Source organism: Scomber scombrus, chromosome 13, assembly GCF_963691925.1.
Source record: "Scomber scombrus chromosome 13, fScoSco1.1, whole genome shotgun sequence".
NCBI classification, from domain to species: Eukaryota; Metazoa; Chordata; class Actinopteri; order Scombriformes; family Scombridae; genus Scomber; species Scomber scombrus.
This window is the reverse complement of record NC_084982.1, coordinates 17,275,122-17,299,214: the sequence shown is the minus strand read 5'-3', so window position 1 is coordinate 17,299,214 and position 24,093 is coordinate 17,275,122. Positions and strand designations below refer to the sequence as shown.

The 24,093-nt window shown below is 38.0% G+C and overlaps 3 protein-coding genes across 5 annotated transcripts; all 3 read right to left on the bottom strand.

Annotated features, from left to right (window-relative positions):
- Nucleotides 1-117: 117 nt before the first annotated feature.
- pofut2 (protein O-fucosyltransferase 2) lies at nt 118-9,330 on the bottom strand. 2 transcript variants are annotated; one of them, XM_062431606.1, is made up of 9 exons: nt 9,155-9,330; nt 6,923-7,176; nt 6,551-6,695; nt 6,227-6,337; nt 5,577-5,643; nt 5,129-5,254; nt 4,331-4,511; nt 3,963-4,086; nt 118-1,303 (listed from the first exon to the last, which is right to left on the bottom strand). In XM_062431606.1, exons 1-9 carry the CDS (start codon nt 9,328-9,330, stop codon nt 1,150-1,152), a joined length of 1,338 nt encoding a protein of 445 aa, XP_062287590.1. In that variant the 3' UTR covers nt 118-1,149. The 2 variants fall into 2 exon arrangements, with proteins under 2 accessions (XP_062287590.1, XP_062287591.1); XM_062431607.1 differs by lacking the exon at nt 9,155-9,330 and adding an exon at nt 7,568-7,587.
- Nucleotides 9,331-10,718: 1,388 nt separating this feature from the next.
- Nucleotides 10,719-14,292, bottom strand: LOC133992545 (trans-1,2-dihydrobenzene-1,2-diol dehydrogenase-like). Of its 2 annotated transcripts, none has more exons than XM_062431200.1 (7): nt 14,169-14,292; nt 13,387-13,498; nt 13,034-13,197; nt 12,688-12,940; nt 12,443-12,567; nt 11,756-11,913; nt 10,719-11,304 (listed from the first exon to the last, which is right to left on the bottom strand). In XM_062431200.1, exons 1-7 carry the CDS (start codon nt 14,256-14,258, stop codon nt 11,241-11,243), a joined length of 966 nt encoding a protein of 321 aa, XP_062287184.1. In that variant the 5' UTR covers nt 14,259-14,292; the 3' UTR covers nt 10,719-11,240. The 2 variants fall into 2 exon arrangements, with proteins under 2 accessions (XP_062287184.1, XP_062287183.1); XM_062431199.1 differs by having other exon boundaries at nt 11,763-11,913.
- Nucleotides 14,293-17,309: 3,017 nt separating this feature from the next.
- On the bottom strand, nt 17,310-23,655 carry LOC133992544 (tubulin alpha chain-like). The gene is made up of 4 exons (XM_062431198.1): nt 23,541-23,655; nt 19,246-19,468; nt 18,803-18,951; nt 17,310-18,564 (listed from the first exon to the last, which is right to left on the bottom strand). Exons 1-4 carry the CDS (start codon nt 23,541-23,543, stop codon nt 17,590-17,592), a joined length of 1,350 nt encoding a protein of 449 aa, XP_062287182.1. The 5' UTR covers nt 23,544-23,655; the 3' UTR covers nt 17,310-17,589.
- Between the last annotated feature and the right edge of the window lie 438 nt (nt 23,656-24,093).

The window sequence follows — 24,093 nt, the reverse complement described above, 5'->3', positions numbered from 1 at the left end:
CATTTATATCATCATCTTCAATCTTAAATTGTTGATTTTGAAATTTTAGTGGACATACACTGTCTACAAAAAACAAACATTTTCACACATCTGTTTCCTGTTGTATTCAGACTGCTAAATACTTGGTTTTATTCAACATCAAAATCACACACCTGCTGTACAAACATTTTTTATCCAAATGTGTGGACCCTCTGGAGGACAAGGGAAAAAGGGTGTATTGCAAGATAATAGCTTGATGGCTGGCTAGTGTTGACAAGCCACAGTGACTCCTTTGTGTAATCTCATATCAACATGTATAATTGGCAATATTACCATATTGTGCTCTATGTCTGTTGATAAAAAAAAGACAAGGTGGAAGGAAAACCAAAATTCTTGATGAAACTGTTATTGATGTCAAATACCTGGTTATGAGCTGCATTTCCTTCTTTTCGAGCATCAGTGATACTGTAATGTAACAAATGTTAATACTGGCACTCCATACAAACATAAAATAAGGGAAGAAAATATTTAACACAACACTGAAATACGGTGGAAGCAGAAGGGAAATGTACATATTTTAACAAATCTTAAGTCAGGAATCATTAGGTATTTATGGTCTCTATCGCTTCACATATGTCATTCATTAAAATAAAAAAAAAACAACTCCTGGTTTAATAGATTACAAAATATTTAACCAGGAATCTTTTAAAAATACAACATTTATGTCAAATAATGAAGGCTTAACACCTCTGAATAGCGTCAAACCTAATAATTGCAAAATAAAAAAACGTTAGTATGAGAATTTTCCCATAAAGCCACAAAACACTGTCTGTTGAAGTCATGTAAAGACACTTTTTTTCTTAAACAGTGTTGCTGGTACTAGTAATAAATAACAGAAAATGTAAAATGCCACACTGTCATAAAGGATCCACACTAAATATTTGCAGATGTAAGTGTTAAAACATTACAGCAATACATGTTTGGCAGCACAGTCTTGGCCTTTTGAGCTTAAGGTTCAGTCACAATGGTCACTACAGACCTGATTGCACAACTCAATAACCATAAAAAGTAAACAGGAGAACAATTCAAATATCTTGCAAATTTCATACAAATAAATGTCTTTCCATGCTGCTTTTTGGCACTTGTGTGTGTCAGCAAAGTCAGATGACATCAGTAAACTATTTTCCAGTGCGTAGGCTGTTCACATTCTTTCTCAGTGTCCCCACAGAAACGACTGTACGTAGTTTTGGGGTTAAAACCGAGGATCTCCCTCTCTTCATGGATCCGGAAAGAGAAGGTGGACACTGATGTACCTATGAAGAATCTGAAAAAAAAAGAAAAAAAACAATAAAAGACAGCAAAAGCACCATGCACCTTGCTCCAATAGCACGTGACATTCAGTGAGCATGTAATGTACTTTCACCCTGACTAGTTTTTCAAGTTTAAATATTTGACTTGTGCAAGTTCAGATAAACTATGGCAATGTGATTAATTAGCTGGCATCAGTTTACTAGTACTCAGTAACTACCTTTTTAAAAAGTTTTTTAAAAAATACAGTGCATTCAGAAAGTATTTCAACCCCTTTTTAAATAACCTTTCCTTTAAAAATAAAAAAAAATCAGTTGGCACACAGGAAAATCAGATGTTTCTCAAATCAGAGCATTAGGACAGACTGTCAGCATTGTTATTTGCAAGTAATCAGACCAGATTTGTGTGTCCAGACATTATCAACCTATCTGCATGGGTTGCTGTGGTAACGACACAGGCGTCATTAATTATGTACACTGATAATGCTGCATGCTGCAAATGTGGCAGCATGAAAAAAAATGATATTCATCATCCTCCCAAAGGGCCTGCAGCCAATTTATTTCAGCGTCTGTCCATGGACTGTTCTCTGCTTGTCCTCCATACCGCTCTGCTAGTAGCAGTATTGATTCTGTCCAGCTGCTCTGAAGCACTTCCATCACTGGATTTGACGTCGTTTTTGTGTGTTGCGTTGCGAATGACGTGACAGACACTTTGAAACACGATTTGAGTGGCCAGAGCGGCCAAATGAGACACATCTGTGGAGATCCGATTGGAGTTATATTTCAAAACACTCCCAAATGTGGCTTAGATCCGATTGTCCAAAAATCACATTTCATGTGGTTTTTTGCTGTCCAAACTTTCTAAAATCCATCTAGATACAATCTGGATATGCCAAAAAACTGATTTGAGCTGGCAGTCTGAACAAGGATGAAGTCATCTGAGTGGCTCTGTGAGGCTTTGGGGTTTGACCATGGATGCATTGTGACAGTTGGATACAGTGATGCCTCTCAGTTTTGCAGCCATTTTTTTCCAGTGGCCACTCGCAGTATTATAGCAAAAAATACTCATTTGGCCGAAAAAGCATTTTCCCCATAGACCACCATTGTAATGGCACTTTTCCACTACACCGTTCCAGCACGACTCGCCTCGACTCGCCTCGGTTCTTTTTGCGTTTCCACTAGGGAAAGTACCTGGTACCTGATACTTTTTTAGTACCCGCTCTGGTGAGGTTCCAAGCGAGCCAAGCCGGTACTAAAATGTGACGTCGACACACTGCTGGCCGCTGATTGGTAGTTGTCGCTGGAAGAGTCATGAGCCGTCCCACACAAGAATCAAACCCGGCATTTTTAAATACCGGCAGCAGCGTTACAACCATAGTTACAGCCATACGGCTAAATTGTCTTGCTTTGTGTGTGAAAAAAAGCCACATACAGCAGCAAGTACACCACTGCCTCAATGTCCTCCATTGTTTATGTGTTTTGTGTCGTGTACAAAACGAAGTCACGGCAGTTTCGCGGAGCCGTGCTATGACGACCCCGCCCACGTTGAGTAAGTACTTTTTTGTAATGGAAAAGGAACCGTGCCGAGTCGAGGCGAAGCGAGTCGTGCTGAAACTGTGTAGTGGAAAACCGCCATAAGAGACATCTGTAAAACCTCAAACTGCAAAACAAGGTAAATTATGTAATTATGAGTCTTTCTATCATGAATTTTTGATCCATGGATGTTTTATATTTATAAAATGTTCCTCAAGCCAAGAAAAGAGATTTAAAAATCGAGTGGGAACTTGTGGGTGCTGTCAGTGTGAGAAACACAACTACACATGTTCAGTGGGCCGCATGCCCAGAAGCCAGAAACTATTTTGGTGTAGAAGCCAGGTGAGCAATTTTTCTTTTGACTGAATAGGCGCTATATTCAGTCAGGTATCCAACTCTTATAATACTTACAAAATACTAATGTCAGCATGCTAATATATTCACAATGCTAATGCAAACATGCTGATACTTAGCATGTATAATGTTAATCATGTTCACCATCTTAGTTTAATGTGTTAGCACGCTAACATTTGCTAATTAGCATTAAACATAAATTACAGCTGAGCTTGAAGGGAGTAACAAAACATTTGCAGTTATTTGATCATAAACCAAAGTATTGAACTAATTAAAGTTTTGATCTGATGAATTTGAAATCTGAAAGGTCAGGGGATCAAAACAGCTGTTACAATTAATCTTGTAGGGAACAACTATGTCTGTACCACCTTAAGGCAATCCATGTACATAATTTATTTTACACTCAAAGCTAAAATGTCAATGTTGCCACACAAAAAGTCAGGAGATGACATACATCATCTGGAAACAACATGTGTCTGTAACAGACATTTCACTGGATTAGTGGAAACTTTATACAGCTGGTAGTGCCAGAGGAAATACCAGCGGATGATCGACAAACACATTTGTGATGAATTTCATGGCAATCCACTCAATATTTGTTGAGATATTTCAGTCTGGGCCAAAGTGGTTTACCACCCGAGAAAACACATTTTCAGCAACTCTTGTAAACTTTTCAAAGGTTAAATCAACACTTCATCACATGGGCCAAAAAATCTCTTTGTGCCTCTTTATTGTCCATTGACCTGTTATGTTAATCATTATGTAATGAACTCATGTAAACTAATTTACCTTGCATGAGCACAGATCCACTGGTCGATGATGGCCACCCCTCCATCTTTAAGGAGCTCCAGGTCCTCTGTTGATGGTTCAAACCGCACCATCTCTGGCAACAGCCTGTTGAGCTCCTTCAGATCTATAACATTGCATTGATTACATAGGATTATATAAACATTTATTGTGATTATGAATTATACTGACATACTATAACTATTTACAATCATTATTATTACTATACAAGGTCTAATTTACATTATCATAATACATGGAATTCTGTCTTGTTGTGTTATTGCTGTTTAAGAAAAGGCAAAATACTGCGGCAGCCATGTCAATGTAACAATTTTGACATCTCTAATTTTTCGTTGCTGGTATGTCATTACCTTCCTCATCTGCATCTGTTGCAACAAACACTTTGTCAAGTTTGTGTTTCTTCATCAGGCTGCGTATTTTTTTGACTGCCCCCTTAAGGCTCGGTACGTCCTCTCTGTGACCCCAGATAAAGTCCTTTCTGCGCAAGTGAACCCCAAGATATGGACCACCCTTTGCTGAGCCCAGCTTAGCCTGAGGAGAAAATGGAAAAATAGCAGAAAGCTGAAGGAATTACGTATTCAGACCTTAAAGTTTGGTAATTGAAAGGCTTAAATGAACGATTGTTTCAAGATTAATCAATCACAACATATATCTAAGAAACTGCAAAATCAAGAAATGGAGAACAGTGCATACATTCATATGAAAGACTTTATGTCAATTTATGACATAACAGCTGACACTATTATAGAATAACTGGGAGGAAGTTTGTGAAATTATATTGCTCAGATGTTCAATTTTATTGTTAACATTAGCTTTCATAATAACAAAAGCGGTCACTTTATTTGATTAGTGGACAGATACTAGATTTGGTGTGGCTCAATAAAGTGTAATTTATGAAAATACTTTTTATCAAGTGTTCTAAACAACAGTGAAGTCTGTTAATGAGAATGATTTAATTACAGTAACTGAGGTTATTAGCTCAAAAATGAATAAAAGTCAGAGCTCTATTAAAGATGCAAAAACAATTACAGTCTGGTAACTGATACAGTAAATAGAAATGGCCCCATTGTTAGTGTATAATGTAAAATCCCACAGCCTTAATTCTATCAGTACAGTCACAGTCAGAGCAGTCGGACACAATGACTCACCTTCATGCGAGTCCAGTCCTCACTGTATAAGGTGTGATCTCGGTCATCTGTAGAGATCAGGTACTTTGCTCTGAAGTTATCGCCTATGAGTCGCAGGTGCTTGGCAAAAACCATACTGCGACGGGTCTAAACACAGACAATTACAGAGATTCCAACATTATTTACACACAAGACAGTATGCCTTACAGCCTTGGTTTAAAGACAACCACCCCCCCCCCCCCCCCCCCCCAAAAAAAAAAAAAAATGTAATTCCATAAAGTTAAGTTATTTTCAATTATGTTCACTGACAATAACAATGCTACAGGGTAACATGACTGCATGAATAACAATTTACAACAAATTAACATTTACTAACACTGAGCTCACACCAACTAAAAAATATATAAGAATAATACGTCACCTAACACACCAACATGCTGTTAAAATATAAGCCTATAACTTGACTTACATCCCAGTAATCCTTCCCAGCATAGTGGTCATGGAGGAGTGTCTCGGCTCGGTCAAGCATAACAGAGCTACAAAACAGCAGCATACAAACAGGTTAATCCCTGTAAGTGCCACCATGATCTGAGAGACCATACTATAGATAATACCACACTTAAATACCAGATCGTCTTTCAGCAGGTTTTATGCTTAAAACTATGACTGTTTCACCTTAACATTGATCCTTCTGGAACATACATTATCTCTCTTTCTTTATACAAATATACTGTGTTTTTTTAGTTGATTACCACACTTCTTGAAAGAAAAAATATCTATACAGAAAGTGGTCAGCTATCTGTAAAATAATTCAAAGGCCAGAAAGTGCTGTTATATTTAAGTTATTTTACAATTACTATAGAAAAAGCCAGATTTAACTTTGTGTTTAAAGGCCAGAATATTTAACATGCTGTACATTGATTACTTAAAACTGTCACTCAACGTACTTTCAATGCTGTTTTAAGTGTAAAATTTGATATGTCATTAAATCAAATTTACAGAAAGGATGCAATTTGATAATTATAATGAAACAAGACAAACTTTATCTGGTGTCAAGACACTGTGTTAGTGTGCATGTATATGGATATTTTACATCAACATGTTTCTTTGAGGACTCACGTCACTGTGATGTTTTTCTGAAGAACTGGGGCCATGATGGAGGCATGGCCTTGGGCTGATATACACGTTACATTTCGTGCTCTTGTCTCCTCGAAGCCCCAAAACCAGCCTCTTGGAAACAGACACAAACAAGACAGATGAGACGGATGATGATGAACGGAAAGGACAGAGATGCGTGAGCAGGAAGGATATCATTAATGGAAAATAACTGGGAAAATGATCCATCTCTGTGTTTTAATCTATGAAAATTAGAATTACTTTTCTTTGGTGATAGAAAATAAAAATATTTTAAAAAATCCTGCGTGTAAAAAAACAACAGCATACCTGTAGTAGCCCTGCTTATCTTTGGAGTACAACAACTTCTCAATGCACGGGCGCTCGTCAACTTTTTCCTCCCATTTCCCGTCAGTCCATCCCTCAGCGTAGTTCTGCAGCACCAGGACCTGATCGATGAACGGGCCTCCATTCTCTAGAACCAAGCGAGGAACAAAACACACTGATTTGGTGTTTGGCTGCAACACCCCTAATAAACTGAGCGGGGAGCACTTTGTTTTGACAGCAACTTAATAAGTGGTGACTGTTCAATGTGAACATCATCGTTCAGATAATGAGGTTTCAGTAGGTTTGCATGCCACACAAATGAGTACATTTCAGAAATTGTAACCCTAGTCTGAGTCACCAAAATAAAAAGCTCACCTGCAATGAATTCCTCATACTCAATGACAGGCACGTTGGCCTGCAGGCTGGTGAGGCTGAAGAACTCTCCCCAAGGGATGCGGATCTGGTGGATGTTGGGGCTCTGCCAGTGATACAGGCGACCCCATGGGGGAAGCACAAGAACCCAGTCATCCCCTTCCTTCCTCAGAGTTTTCACCAGGGAGGCCATACGGATATAGACATCTCTCCGCAGGTTGAAACCCTCTGGGGGGTTCACATCATACAAAAGGTACCTGAGATGAGAAGAGAAAATGTGAGATCTTGAAGACTGAAGTAGTTCCATTGAATAAAAGCAGCAGGGAGATTGAGAGCGGGGTGTCTTCACAATACATTTTACTTTCCACATTCAAACCTTAGTCGAATTCAAAGTGTCATCTGAACAATAGAAGCATGTCATATTACAGTTGCTTCTTTCCAGAGTATATTTCCTCTAGTCTAGGACCTATAATTGGTTATAATTCAAGACATTTTAGAAAGCTATTCCTTCTTTTTTGGCAATGTAGTTCAAGTAAACAAGCTTTTAACTATCCAAGCAGTTCACATCTTGTGTTGTCCTTTAAGATGCTCTTTTCTATTACCAGCTGGCTCCCAGAGTCATACAGGACCATCAGAAAAACAACTCACCGAACAAACAAAACTGTGCCAGGTGGTCGGAGAGGAGGATTTCTGCCACAAGACAAGGGATTTCTTTACAGAAATGGACTTGCAGCTACATCATCACATGTTGCTATTGCATCATTATTCTACTTGTTAACTAAAATGACAAATGCATAGTGCAATTTCTTGAGAAAATATATAACATTTATTGGTAATACACCTTTATGACCTTTACCAGCAGGCACAGGACCAGCTTTTTCAGAAGCTTTCCCCTCCTAAATAGCTGAACTGCACTGTTATCAAAGTACACGTTACATTTCACATCCCTTGTTTAATCCTGGCACTTTTATAAATGTCAAACTGGATGTAACATTGTACACTGCATTCAACCCCCCCCTGTTAAATAATTTAGGCCTATTTATTGCACTTGTCATTTTCATACACTTAATTTATTTGGCCATAGCACAGTGCATATTGTCTTTGTACAGTCAATATTTAATTTCAAGTTGTATATCCCATTTCAAAACAATTATTATTCAATTCTGTGAATATATTTTTTCTCTAATGTTAGTATTACCTTATTTCATATTATCATCATTACCTTATATTCTTTGTATGCTTGTACTATGCTTTCTTAGCTAATGAACATATTATAATGGCAGTGAGAGCACCATCATACCTATTTACTCTGAGATTTTTTTTTCATTATTTAAAAGAATATACAAGCAGTCATTGCAGTTCATTAAATAAAATAAAACATGTAGATATAAAGTAAACATAATAGTTGAAATAGAAAGAAAAAAAGAGAAAAATAAGGACATATAGGAGACTTCTTCAAGCAGACATTTCTGAGTAGATTTTGACAATTGACAGACTTTTCTTATTTTTAAAGACTCACAATAATACCCATTCACTCTGAGACATGCTGCTCTATTACTGAGTGCTAATGTCACATATTGAGCAGAGAATACCCCTGCAAGCTGCTAAATCAGATCCATAGCCTGAGCAAACAAATACCAATGACAAAGTATCACCATCAGTAAGTAACCCATACAACCTTATGTCATGAGACATCACACAACAGCCTCTATCTTTCTTCTTTCATAACACGAATTACACATGATGATTACCATAATCGGTTTATAAACACACCCTTAGAAAGCAATATAACATTAATAGCCAGAGAGTCATCAAAAAGGACATCCAAAATACGCAAGACTCAGGTTAAGGTGCTCAATAGAGTACATAAAAAATACATTTAATCATAATAAAGTGCTGCCGAATTTCACTATATAGTGGTGTGTTAAACGTATTAAAGGTGCGTCTGCAAATGATGTATAGTTATCATACGTTAAGAAGCCATTTAATTATTAACTTTTTGAATGGAGTCAGGTACAGCATTAATATTACCTCAATAGGACTGCGGGTCTTGACAACAAAAGGAATAGAAATACAGCCTTAAAACAGCGAGAGTGTAACCTGAAGCGATAGTGTCTGCATACATAAACGCCAGCGTTACATTTGCGCAAAAAAAAGGAGTGAATTTAACCTGTTTTGCGTTAGCCATGAGTAGCTAGCTAACAGTAACAGCACTTAACATGCCAGTGAACTCACCGTAGATCCCGAGCAGCAGCGATGGGTACAGTAGCCGTGTGACTTGCACTGAACACATTGTCAGTGTTTGCGCTTCTGAATGTTGCAAAGGCGACAAAAATAGATAACCAGAATGCGGTAAAATAATAAGTTGAAGCAATGAATATCACTGGCATATGTACCTCTCTGTCCGCCATATTTACTCTGAGCCACGCACTTCCCGGAAGGGTAAAAAGCGTCTGTGCTGTTGCCGAGCAACCATCAGACACAGCCTGCATGTGAAGAAAGCTGTTTCTGAAAGTGAAGCACATTTACGCCAATGTGATAAAATAATAAAAGTAAGTCATTATAATATAAAAACCTCAAAATAATGGAGATACTAACTAAAAAAATGACGTAGTCGGCTATGTCAAAATTATGAGAAACTATCTAAAATTATTATAAGATAAGTCATCATTTTTAGATACTAAGTCACTATTTTGAGAAAGTATCTCAAAATACGTAATGAGAAACTATTAGATGAGAAACTATATAACTAAGTAATTATTTTGTATCACATTGGTGAAAATGGGCTTCAATACTGCAAGAACACATTTATTAGCACAAATTTGAAAAAGAAAAAAATAATAGACATAATAGGCTAATTAACTTTATATAGCACCTTTTAAAAACAGTCAGTCAGACAATGAAGTACAGTAAGGAGATAACAATAAACAAATTACATCACATAAAAGAAAGTCTATAGAAATGAGTTTTAAAAGAAATTACCAATTCTGCAAGCCTTATTTCCTCAGACAGCTGTTCCTAAGCCGAGGGGCCCAGATGGTGAAAGCGCAGTCAACTTTAGATTTCAATCTCCACTTTGGAAGAGCAAGAAGGGCCCCTACTCAGCATCTAAGATTGCAGACTGGCTCATACAGGGTTTACTTTTAATATATTTACCACTAAAACATGAAATTATTTTAAAAAAAACAACAACAAAAACTGACATAAAGAAGTCCAACTCAATAATGTTTTACTACTTGTTCCTATAGTTGAATGTTTGAGCTTCACTGTGCAGAACGATGTCTGTGTAGTTTGACACTGGAAGGCTATTTTCCCATTTATTTGCTGAAAGTGGAATGTTTTACTGTGCTCACTGAAAATTCATTCAGAATGGAGTTTACAGTAAATGTAGGACATACAGTTAAGGCTAATTTATGGTTGGTTTTAATAAGTTTAGCTAAGTTTAGAAATTAAAAGATTTTCAATTTAAGCTTCAGCCATCTACCCAACTTTAGTTACATTATACCATCCTGAGCTTATAAGGGCTTTACAAGTTATCTAAAGTTACAGACCAAAATATCATTAAGTGAAAACTACACTCTCCACGGTGACATTAGTAACACTACCCAATCACACTGTGCAACAAAACATTACGGTGTCTGCAACATGAAATTCTCCATGTGCACAGCATGGGCGAAATATGTCAAGAGAAATACCAAAAATCAGCCTTCGGACTCCTGAAATGTAATATATTTGCATATTTATAGATTCCATTTTCTTGTTTTTGTTTTTTGTGTGGAAAAACTATATCGGACACAAATTATTATTCAAATTATAGTATTTAATATACATATTAAATCATGTCATGGGGATCTTAAATCCACCTCGTGAAAAATCAGCCAAGAGACTCAATTACATTTGTAAAAATTGAAAAAATTGAAAATGAATGGATGAAAATTCAAACTTGACCTGAAAAAGGTTACTTTTAGAAATAATCCCAATAGGCTTTTTTCACAGATGACAGTTGCATGTGTCACGGTAGGAAAAACAAATGAATAAAAGCCGAACTCCATTTCTCAAGTTTCTGGTATTGTGCTTGTCGTCAGTGTTACCGGGAATAGACACCCATGCTTTTCCTTTTACAATGAAAAGTCTAAATGTCTTCAGTCACAAAGGTCTGTTTAGTTTCACTCTTAAATTGTTACCTGAGTAGCTACATTAGTACAGTGTACGCTGTTTAAAAATCATGTCACAAACAACAAAATGAAATCAGAGCTCATCAGTGAGAATATATCACTGGATGTTGTCCTGGTCATATGTCACACCCAGCTGTCTTCTGGCATCATCTATAACTTCTGCCAACAGGCTGGAGTGAGCCCACGGCATCCCTGGACTCTCTTTCAGTCCTGCCAGGAAACAAGCAATCACAATCAATGGAAAGTAAAAGAGCCCAGCAGAAGACAATCTCTTACTGCGTCACATCATATCTGCAACAAAATTGTATGGAATTTAGGGTGTGTTATTCTGTTACACATTTAGCAGTAGCATGTGACTAAACAAAGGAGCTGATCATATCATATCTTTCATAACAGAAATCATTACACTGAAGGTACATTTGTTTGACGTTGTTCTTGATAAAAACAATTGATTATCACATTTTTAACGTGTGATTCGACCTTGTGAGAATTTGCTTACTCATTCTTTAATAGAGTAAATATGTTTGGGGACTCTTGGTGACTGTCAAAAAATTAAAATTTTAATAAATTCAGAGTTAGATTTTACAAAATATTGAAAAAGTTGATGAATATCAGACTGATCAAAGCATAAAAGCTGTTACTTTTTTAAGCAATAGAGTACCTTGTACCTTTCAGCAGACACTGACGGACCTCCTCAGCTTCGTATCGTAGACCTGTGCTGTTGGTGAAGTTTAGTGGCATGCCAGCCTCAGGCAGGGGGAACTCTGTCTCTTGACCATTCACCTCCAAAGTTGTGGGGCACCACATATGGTGGGGTACCTTATTGGGAAATTGTCATGTAACTTTTCATACAAATTTTAACATTTCAAACATTTAATAAATAAACTGAATGTTTTGAAATGCTCTCATTTTGAATTTGTTTAATTGTATAATATGAGGCAACCTTGGTTGCTGGTGCTGTCTGGTGAAGGACAAAAAGATTAATAATGTAAACAGCTAATATTTTGTATAACTTGGTCGAGTATTTTTATTGAGTAGTTTATTACACATAAAGAGCCACAGCAATGAGTAGTTGTGCAAGTAAATCAACCTATTGAGCTTAGATTTACACTAGTATTTGACCATGTTTGTAAAGTTATTATCTGCATTTTCTGACAATGAAACCAGACTCTTGCTCCAACTAATGATGTAATAAATCAACAGGACTAGATGAACAGCAGCATGGTGTGAATCAAATAAACGGTCGTTCCCCAGTTTTAGCTTTTCTTTAGTTTAACTGTGCTTGGAGCTCAGTGCTAACATGAGCATTGAGTAATGTTAGCAAACTGTATGTTGTATTTCCTGTTACCTTAATGACACCTTTGGTCCCAGTGATAACGGCATCACAGGTCAGCATCATAGTGATGGAACAAGTGCAAATGGCAAGTCTGTTTCCGGAGAACTTCAGGACCAAAACTACAGTTCCATCAACACCTGGGAAGAAGATGCAGATTGATATTTTATCCCAAAAAAAAATCTTCATCAACTAAAATGATTATTTACAGAATCAAGTATAATATTTGCTCGGTTGGTTAACTTCCTTTGGCCAATCACCTGTATCTATGGAATGTCCTGTGGCTTGGATGGACTCAGGCCTTTCACCATTAAAGACCAAGAAGATAAATTGCAGACAGTAGATGCCCAGGTCCAGCAGTGCCCCTCCTCCAAGCTCCCTCTCAGCCAGGCGGGGGATGTGGGTGAGAGGAGCCCCTAGGTCAGCCCTTACCATCTGCACGTCACCCACCTCACCCTGGCCTAGCAGTCTCCTCACTTCCAGGGATACAGGGAAGAAACGTGTCCAGATTGCCTGGACAGAAGACATGAGATGGCTTGGACAGATGAATGGGGAATGATAAGTGTGATTTTGGTTAAAAATGGCTGCATTTATGCTGCAAGTTACCTCCATGAGAAAGACACTGTTGTCTCGGGCTGCAGTGATGAGTTTTTGCACCTCCCTTGAATTCATGGCCAAGGGCTTCTCGATGAGTACATTCTTTTTGGACTTCATAAAGAGTGTACCAGTACTCAGGTGGTATGGATGGATGGTGCCAATGTACACCACATCTAGAGAGGGAATAAGGCTGGTGTTCAGCAATTAGAAACATAATTTAGTGCATTTTTAAAACATTTAATACTTACTACATTCTTGGAACTGGCTGCGATTCTGTAACAGGCCTAAAGACACTTCAGCTGAGAACTTGTTAATTTAATTTAGACCAAAAAAAGATTATGCTAGATGCTGAAAGAACCCACCAATATCTGGATCTTGTGCCAGCTCCTCATAACTTCCATATGCTCGAGGGATGTTGTGCTTGTTGGCAAATTCTTGAGCATGCTGCAGGTCCCTTGCGGCAACAGCCACTATCTGAGGATGAAAACTTTGTACTTCACTTTTTTAAAAATACTTTTGGAAATGTAGGAGTTATTTGCATTGATTTTTGTGCAAAAGATGTCATCATGAATGTTCCTTCTGGTGTTTTCAGGTCTAGAGATGGCAATGCTCTGGCCCAATACTGGATGAGCAGAATGTAGGGAATCAGTGTAACAACTCTGATAACTGCCCCAAATAATGTTAATATAATAAAATATATACCCACATTAATAATTAATAATTGACGTTAATGCCAATGGTACAGAAACCAGCTAACAAATACACAATGAATATAGCCTTGAGCCATTTCCCTTACACGTCATTATTTATTTCCACATATCGGTTTTCTCTCTTTTGTGATGTTAACCAAAAGTATAGTGGATGAGGTGTGCAACATAATTAAGGTATTGCAACCAAACACTATTGACTTCACCCACCGGAAACAGATATGAGGAACATCGACTACACTTTTACTCTTCATTGTACACTGAAGGGAACTGTATATAATGTAATTATCTAATCAACATGTTTATTGAAAAGTTGAGTCTTCACTGAGCGCATTATTGGTTGCGCGCTGAGGACAAAGTATTGCACCATTGCTACTTTATGCAACATTTTGGTGAGTGTGTGCATCCACTAAAAAAACAAACATGGTCAAAGTTACCTCGTGGTCCTCGGGAGTTAGGGTCCGTAAAGCAACCGAGAAGTCATGGCTAATCTTGCCTGCACTGCATATCCCCCAGCGTGTTGCCATTGCATACCAGTGTTAGTTCAACTGTTGAGTAACCAGCCTTCCTTGTGTTTTGTAACACTGTAAAAAAAAAAAAAAAGTAATGGACGTAAAGTGTGACGTCATCCATTTTGTTTAGTTTTTTAGTTTTTTAATTGAAACAACAGTGGAATAAATAATCCGGCAAACATCACATCACGCATACAATCTATGCAGAGTCACATGAGGAAATTTTTTGTTTTTCTCATATTTACTAGCAGAGCTGTCAACTCTCATGCAATCAGAGTGAGAGTGACGCAAACCCTTAAGGTGGTTCAAACACTGTCACAACAAAATGTTCAGGATATTGTTAAGTTACTGAAACTTAATGTTAGTATTTTGTCTCCTTTATGTTTCTGTGACAAAGTCTCTACTGACTGAGACTGATCAGTTAGATAACTGTGAACAAGCATATGCTATGTTAGGAGGGTGGTTAGTTTTCATTTGATTGTTACTGTATAAATGACTGCTCTGTTTTTGGTTGACAGTCTCTTGGTTTGATGCTTGCCTCCCTCCCCAGATAACATGGACATAAAGAAGAGAAAAGTAGTCAGTCGTCACTGGTAGTAATCAGTTAACTTCTCTATCTGACAGCTAACTTCACCTGAGTCTCTTAAGGACAGAAGCTCACTAATAAAAGCCTGGCTGCCTCATTTATGAACTGGCTCATAAAATTGACAAATATTCTACATTTTGAGGAGCAATCTTTGGCCTACTGCTGAGGGCTTTGGGTAAATTTCCAGTTTCATAGACTGGTACTTTACAGTCAGTTGTGTTTACAGTCAGTTGTATTTACATCCAGTATAATTTGTTCTGATTATAAACGTGACAGATACTGCTCACTAAATAATTATCACTCCACCATCTCTCCTGACATCTAGGTGCATGAGAGTGAGTCAGAGACAGGTGCAGGATGCAGGGACAGTCCACAGAGATCCTATGCTGCAGTGAGTGATGAAAGGGATTTGACAGTTAAGAATCATTTTTCAATGGGAAACATTTCTGTCAAGGTGCCCTGTATGACCAATTAAGTCAGTATTTGAAAATGTGTTAACTTAATATCACACCATTCCCAGGTGAACCATCTTATGCTATGCTCACTTTCAAACTGTAAATCAACAATGGACCCTTAAATTAATTGTCATTTATTTGTAAAGGCGTAGACCACCCAACAAAAATCAGAATTTGCAAATGACCATCTCACCTGTATATTACTCTAATTAGTAAATTAATCCATATGTCACAGCTGTCATCAATTTCTATACTTATGGCTTTTTAATATCTTCAAATTTGTGATCTGGGGCCAAACGCTTCCTCTGGATGTAATTATAAAATGTACCCATCATTTTTCTCCCAGTTTAGTCAGATCAAAATGTCAAAACACCTATTAAAAGGCACCGGAATACAGGATATGACATCTACCTGTTGAATATTTTCTGGGGGAATTCTACACGTGTAATTTGTAACACATCTCTTTTTGCAGTGTAGTAGCAGATGATGTCTTTGAGGTCAAAATAGTATGCAGAGTTGAGAGCTTCAGAAAGGTGAGACAGATCAGTCCAATTTTTTGGGGGGGATATTAAACATTCAAAGAACAGGTGTGTGATCGTTTCTGTATGATGTTTACAAAAGGTGCTAGAAACATCAATTTACCAATCAGATAATGAGTGGGGTAAGGGATGCTTCATACGTCCATGGTTTTGTAGCCAGATGTGATCTTATATAGACCATGCATTATAGGAGCTTATAAGAGCTTATGTATTATAAGAGCATACATCCATGATTTAGACATAGGGTGTTGTTCAACACCAGTTGCTAGTTGTTAGCAGAGCATTTACAGTTTTTGGTCAAAGAGTATGGTTAACTGTGAGAAAGCTATATTTGTTAGCGACAAACAGGCTTCAAACCATTAAAAATGTACTTACCAGGAAAAATGAACATCCGACTCCATTTAGGCAATCAAAGTGTTACAATTAACTTTCATGATCTGAAAAGAGACTTTTTGAACCAGCTGGAGTCGCCCTCTGCTGTTCATTAGAGAACATACATAGTCATTTCCACATTGGCTTAAGGTATCAAACCGGTAAAAGACCGGGTCTCTTTATGCATCCATATTCAGACCCATGACCACAATTACATCCATGTCAACTACCCACTTGGTTGATTTTTGCCCTCTTAAAAACGTTTGCTCAACTGCTCAAGGTCCATTCGAGGGCGCTATGTGTAGTCATAATGCCTTAAAGTACTGACAAATTCATAAGACCATGCAGGCATATCACACATTACTGTATATTTGAACAGGCTCCATATACTATTCTTTTTTTTCTTCTTTTTGCAGCAGTTAGTTATGTATTTCAGCACCCCTTACACTCTTCATTTCTTTGCACTATTTACTACCTGTATACGGCTCACAGGAATGGTTTCACCTGTAGTCAGGGTTAGGGTTTGTGTATATTTCTGAAGATTGTTGTTATTTTGTGTAAGCACACAAAGCCACTGAACCAGTCAAATTCCTTGCATGTGTAAACTTGGCAAATCAAGAGGATTCTGATTTGTTTAAAAGTATTTGCTCTTATCTTGTTCAGGGCAGTGTTCAGAGTCGCATGTTTCTGGGCCTATCACAGCAAACACTGAGGAAGAGGCAGATAAACGTCAGCCGTAAGTGATTCTACCATGGAAAAATTATAGTTTTCGTAATCACAAGTAATGAAAGTTATATACAAATCATATATATTTAAACAGCCCATCAGTTCCTTTTCAGGGGAGTTTCTGTAATAAATAGAAGTGGCTTCACAAAGTGGATTTGACTGGACTCTAGTGGCTGTGCTATAAAACTATAGATACTGAACATCCTCAGAGTTTGGGAAAGCAATGACACAGCACAAACTTTATTTTAGGTCTAAAAAAAAAAAAATAAATAAATAAGCTGATCATGGCACAAATTATCTTTAAAAAAAGTTTCATACCTCATAAAAACAGGATTTCTTTAGTCCTGTTGAGTGCTTTCGGTTAAAATAAATAAATAAACAGAAGGCAGTCTCTTTCAGGATAATATTTATTGAGCAACAACAGAGTTCAAACATTTTTTGATAAAACTGAAAATAAACAAGTAGACACTGACAAACCTGTCAAAAGTAAGAATTTTGATGGCACAACAAAGGAATAACTTCAGACCTTCAGGCTGAAGGTACATTTTTATGTAAATAAAAACAAGATGTTTCTGACTTTGAAACAAATAAACAGAGTATGCTCCATTTCTTAAATATTTGCAATTTAATAAATAGAGTAATTTTGTCCCTGAAGATAGATGGCCTGTCTAATATTCCTCTCCCTCCTCATCCTCTTCAAATGAGTCAATCCCCACCTCTTCATAATCCTTCTCCAGGGCAGCCATGTCTTCTCTGGCCTCTGAGAACTCTCCTTCCTCCATTCCCTCCCCAACATACCAGTGGACAAAGGCCCTCTTGGCATACATGAGGTCAAACTTGTGGTCGAGACGAGCCCAGGCCTCAGCGATGGCTGTGGTGTTGCTCAGCATACACACAGCCCTCTGAACCTTGGCCAGATCTCCTCCAGGAACCACTGTTGGAGGCTGGTAGTTAATACCCACCTTGAAGCCTGTGGGACACCAGTCCACAAACTGGATGCTGCGTTTGGTCTTGATGGCAGCAATGGCCACATTTACATCTTTGGGCACCACATCACCACGATACAGCAGACAGCAGGCCATGTATTTGCCATGACGAGGATCACACTTCACCATCTGGTTAGCTGGCTCAAAGCAGGCGTTGGTGATCTCTGCAACAGACAGTTGCTCATGGTAGGCTTTTTCAGCAGAGATGACAGGGGCGTAGGTGGCCAGAGGGAAGTGGATACGAGGGTAGGGCACCAAGTTGGTCTGGAACTCTGTCAGGTCAACATTCAGGGCTCCATCAAAGCGAAGTGAAGCTGTGATTGAAGACACAATTTGACTGATGAGCCTGTTCAGGTTGGTGTAGGACGGGCGTTCAATATCAAGGTTCCTGCGGCAGATGTCATAGATGGCTTCATTGTCCACCATGAAGGCACAGTCAGAGTGCTCCAGGGTGGTGTGGGTGGTCAGGATGGAGTTGTAGGGCTCCACTACAGCTGTGGAGACCTGAGGGGCTGGGTAGATAGCAAATTCAAGTTTAGACTTTTTGCCAAAGTCAACTGAGAGTCTCTCCATTAGCAGAGAGGTGAAACCAGAGCCAGTGCCTCCACCAAAGGAGTGGAAGACCAGGAAGCCTTGGAGACCAGTACATTGATCAGCCTACAGATAGAGAAAACAGAGAAAGATTGATGAAAAACAAAACTAAGAAAGCTAGTGCTTGGTAAAATTTATTTTCACACTAAAGTTCTTTGATGATAAATGATCAAAAATGGTATCAGTATTCTATAATTGTCACATACTGTTAAAATCCACTTTTGTTCAACACCTTTGAAGCCCTGTTAGAGGACAAAGCCAGTCTCAAAAAAAGAATGAAAACATAACCCTTATGCTGCCTTACCAGTTTACGGATCCTATCAAGGACAGAGTCAATGATCTCCTTGCCGATAGTGTAGTGTCCACGGGCGTAGTTGTTGGCTGCGTCCTCCTTTCCTGAGATCAACTGCTCAGGGTGGAAGAGCTGGCGGTATGTTCCTGTGCGCACCTCATCTGTAGAATTACAATACAAAAGTTGGGAAGACTAACTCATCTATTTTAATAAGTGCTATTAATGGAAAGAGCATTTATATATTTGAATAATCTCATAGGTTTATTACAAAACCTTTTACAAAACCCTTCTTTGAGTTCTCACTTGAAAACATAGAATGAAGGCTGAAAGATTCACAAAAATGATTAAAATTTTGACATGAAATCTCTATTTTGCAAATGCAATGCATGATATGTTATTCCTGATACCTAAAATCACAACAAGCTTCATTCATTAACCCTGCTGTTAGTACTGACCAATAACCGTGGGTTCCAGGTCAACAAAGATTGCTCTGGGGACATACTTCCCAGCCCCCGTCTCACTGAAGAAGGTAGTGAAAGAGTCATCATGGCCTCCTATAGGCTTGTGGCTGGGCATCTGGCCGTCTGGCTGGATACCGTGCTCCAGACAGTAGAGCTCCCAACAGGTGTTCCCCATCTGGACACCAGCCTGGCCTACATGGACAGAGATGCATTCACGCTTGGAGTGGGGAGGGGGATAGATAGAATGAGGAGTAAGGAAAAAGGAAGAGAGTAGGAGGTGAAAGGGTGGTAAATGATTGATGGGATATGCAGAGGAGACAAGAGAAAGTGGCAAAGCAGGGAAAGGATTGATTATTATTAGCAACTTTATATTGTTCTCTTGCAGTGAAATAGGACAGCTTTATATTAAAGGATGGTGACTTTTGTTTTGCTGTTTGTTATGAGTGTTACATTTTAACACATTTATCATCTTATTTTACACAAAAAAAGTAACACATTTGAAGGAATCCACAGAAATAATTTAGAAAGTTTACCACTAGGTGGAAGCAAAGAGATATACAGGGGAAAGAAGGTTGAAGGTGAAATAACAAGCAAAACAGATATGCTGCAGCTGTCACTGTATCTCATGTGACTGTGCATGAGGAACGCTCACAAACTAAAATGGAGGTAGAGTTCAGAGAATTTCACATTTATACTATGAGGACAAACAAAATGGAGCCACTACTGGTATGACCAAATCTCAGTACTTAAAACACTGAACAGTGTGTTGTGTTCATACGCAAAGTTAAATATATCTTTAAAAACAGCAAATTGAAAACTGGACATTTGTTTAGTTCATGGCAAGGGTTCATGGCATTTAAAGCTCTTCAAGATCTACCGAGTAAGGTACCAAAATATTTATAAAGCACAGTAGTATTAAAATACACTTTATCCACTGCTGCTATTTGGTATACAAACACATTAAATCATGTTTTTTCCATGTAGATGAGTTTCAGGATTTGATTACATTTATCACAACATTTGCACTGACATGTAAAGTTTCAAAATACTTTATATGGCCTTCATGTTAAACAAGACACTTAGTTTAAGTCAGACAATCAATAGTGATGCTTTTGAATTTGAGAAAAACAATGACAATACATTTTAATTGTACTTGGAAAAACTCTGATTTGATTTATTTCATTTACAGAGTACTGATTCAGACTAGGTAGGGTTGGGTTATGTATTGTTATATTAAGGTGAGTTGACCACACCCTTTATATTATAGCTATCCCTTTTAACATTTCTAGTAGTACTGGATCATTGTGAGCAATATTACAAATCAACAATTTGACTGATTTATGGTAACAATGGAATTTGTTTTTATTTTTTTATTTTTTTTTAAGTAAAACTTACATTTTTTCTTAATATGCTAGGTTAACCAAATCAGTCATTTCTGTCTGAATAGTATATCTCTACAACATTTGAATAGATATGACTAGCAAAGATCAATACTAATTTATTGTAAAAGATTCTGGTTGATCCACACTGACAACACTTAGAAGCTAGACTAACATATGTATGTTGGGTCATAAATTTAAAATGTGTGTCAATTAATTCCACTCCATACAGCTGTGACAACCTTTCACATACTATATATCCACCTTGTTTTGTGACAGGCTGCTATCTTTATCTTTTCCAACTTTCCCCTTCTAAATTCATCAGATTGACAAGTGAATGTGCTGGTGGGTGAGGGATTTCCAGGGGCAGGGGGGCTTATGTGGTGGAAGGGTTTAGAAAATTATGCTTAATTATTGTAAAGTTTGTGAAATCTCATTAAACCCATGTTGGACAAGAATTTTCATGTATTCAATATTATATCACCAGCAGTTCCCAGAGCTTCTCTTCTCTTTAATGACCGCAGCAAATGTGACCCTCCTTCTTCTGTCCTGGGTTTCTAGGTTAGCAGAGCTCTGCGCAGCAGCTATTTTAGGTTTCTCACGCTAACCTGACACCTAGCCGTAAAGTGACTAACTGTTGCAGCAAACACTGACTGGCAGTCCCCAAAATAGTGGTCCCTGCCAGGTTGAAAACTTATCAGCAGAAATACATTTCATTTTCTAGACCCTGTCACAATGCGAAAGAGAAAGTGAATGAGATAGAGAGAGAAAAAAAGCAATTTGTGAAGAGCTTTTTCAGGTCAGCAGATATAGGAGATATCCCTTAATACCCAAATATTCATAGTACATTCTGTAACAGAAAAATAGACATAATGCACCATAAAACATGTCGACACCAGAACTATTATGTGTTAAGTTTATTATGATGTGTTGGCCATGCATCAAGAGACAGCAGAAATTATATTTGTGTTCATTTCTTTTTTCTTTGCTGTTTGAATGTTTATGGCATTATTTAACTTTTTTTCCTGGTTTAATTTGTTATTTGCACTCCAATGAGGTTTGATTGTTCTGTCCAACACAGTCGGGTGTAGGTCAGACTGGCATGAAATTTTGTATGAAAATTCATGGGTCCTTGATGATAATGATGATGATGATGACTCACAATGATTTTGGAGACTGATCATTTGTTTCACAACAACAAACTAAAACTTATTTTTCCTACCAGCTGTTTTGTTGTTGTTGCTTTTTTATCTGTTCCATTTACGCAACACCTCTGTGCTCCCAGATTTCTGCCCATTGGCTCAATAAAGGACTAGCACCCATTGGTTTAGTTTTTACCTTGTGACAAACTACTGCCCAGAATGTGGTTAATCACAGATCAAGATGAACACTATTGATTATGAGTGATCATCTTGGCACCGCCTGACTGTTGCATTGGACATTGTTCTGTCCTCCCTTCAGGTCTCTTGTCATTTTCAAATATAGCAAAATGACAAGTGGTCAACCTAGTTAAGAGTGACTTGCTAAAGATGGAAAACCTACATCAAAGTGAAATTGCACAAAAAAAAAAAGGAACTTCAACCTATATCTCCAACTGCACAAAATAAAATCGACTGTCCTGGCATCTGCTGAGCACATTTGCGCATCACAACGCAAGGTTGAATTTGGTGCTCCCATCACTTTTTCTGATGCGTCATACTGAAGTTAAACCTGTAATGCAGCTCATACTGCAAGCATTCATTAAGCCACTAGAAAAAATCTCTTAGACAGGGAGTGGGGAAGTTATATGAATTCACTGAAGATCTTTGGTCTAGTGAGACTTATTTATTTTTTTAAACCCTTCCCTGATGTAGTACAGTTTTATACCTTACATTTAGTACACAGCTCTTTAGTATAGTTGGACCATTTCAATACAATTAAAAAAACACATTAAACATTAACAAAACAGGAACTATGTTTTATGGGTCACAATTATTTGATCAGGGCGGGAGTACTGCAGTAGTGTATTCAGTACACAATGAAACCCAGTGGTTTTCATAAGCATTACTGACAATGGTAGCAAGCTGTGTTTATACTACGCAGTGCAAACAGAAGATAAGGGTGTGTGTGTGTGTGTGTGTGTGTGTGTGTGTGTCTGTGTCTGTGTGTTGGCTGAATTCCCGACACTGGCGCATAAGACTAACCATGGTATATCTCAATCAGTTATTAAAAATCAACTTCACAAGTACTAATGTCATTCACAGGGGGTTATCCCAATTTATTTCCAATTTTACAGTTGAATAAAACAAGTACCTTTGCTTACTACTGTATAGAAGTTTGGGTTTGTTTTGTTTTTTGCCCTGCAGAAATAGGCTACTTGCTTTTATCTCAATCTGAGCTGACATGCTTTATGGGACACACCTAAATTCCTCACTGACACATACTATGTGGCTGCACCACACCTAACCACCTTGTAGCCTAAAGGCATTTAAACTTATTAAATGCAATGAAGCAATCAAGGTGTGCTCAATAAATAATATATACAATGTTTAAAGATATATAGTTATATTATAATTGCTGTTTGTTATCCTTTTCTCCTGATGAGCTGAAAATATAGATTAATCATCACCACCTGCTCATGCAGGCCAGCAGCCAAATGCAGCTCAGCTTTTCTGCAGTCATTGAGTCAAAGATCTATTTCTGACTCAAGGGGTGCTGCTACAGGAGGACACAGAGGGAGCAGCTGAGAGTTGCTGCATCTCACCACGAATCATGACACACTTTTCCAAGCACATTTAAATACCGGGGGTTTGATGACACATAGAAAACTGAAACAGTTGGAAATATTCTCAGTTGTAGGAAGATAAACAAAAATAGAGAGCTTCGTTGTGGAGATTTCTCTGACAGAAAAGCTAACAAATATATACTTACCATTGTGCCTTCTAAGTAGATTTTCCTTTGAAAGAAAAAAGAAGCTGCAGTTCGCTTTACTTTGCGTCGTGCCTCTCACTACGGCCGTCAATGTGGTCCGGGTGAGCAAGTAATGCCAGGTGGAACGAGGACTCGTCTCTATATTCAACTGCAAACCACTCCCACCTGTCTTTGACGAGAACGCGCACGTATAAGCGCGCAGGCCACCAGCAGTGCTTTTCAGTTCTAGTACTGGAGAAACCATGACCTGCATATTTTCGATGTTTCTCTGCTTCAACACACCTCATTCAGATAATCAGCTCGTCATCAAGTGCTACAGAAGCCTGATAACAACCCATTCATTTTAATCTGTGCTGGATCAGGGACAAATGTAAAACATGCAAGACGGGTGGAGCTGCACTGAAAAACCGTGTATTACAGGATCTTAGGCTACTGCAGGAAATGGAGAAGTCTTTCTTTCAGAGAAATTTAGTTTAATGGGCAGTTGACCTTGATAAAAATGTATTTTATAATGCTAATTTTATCCAAATACCACTAACACAATAGCTGTACT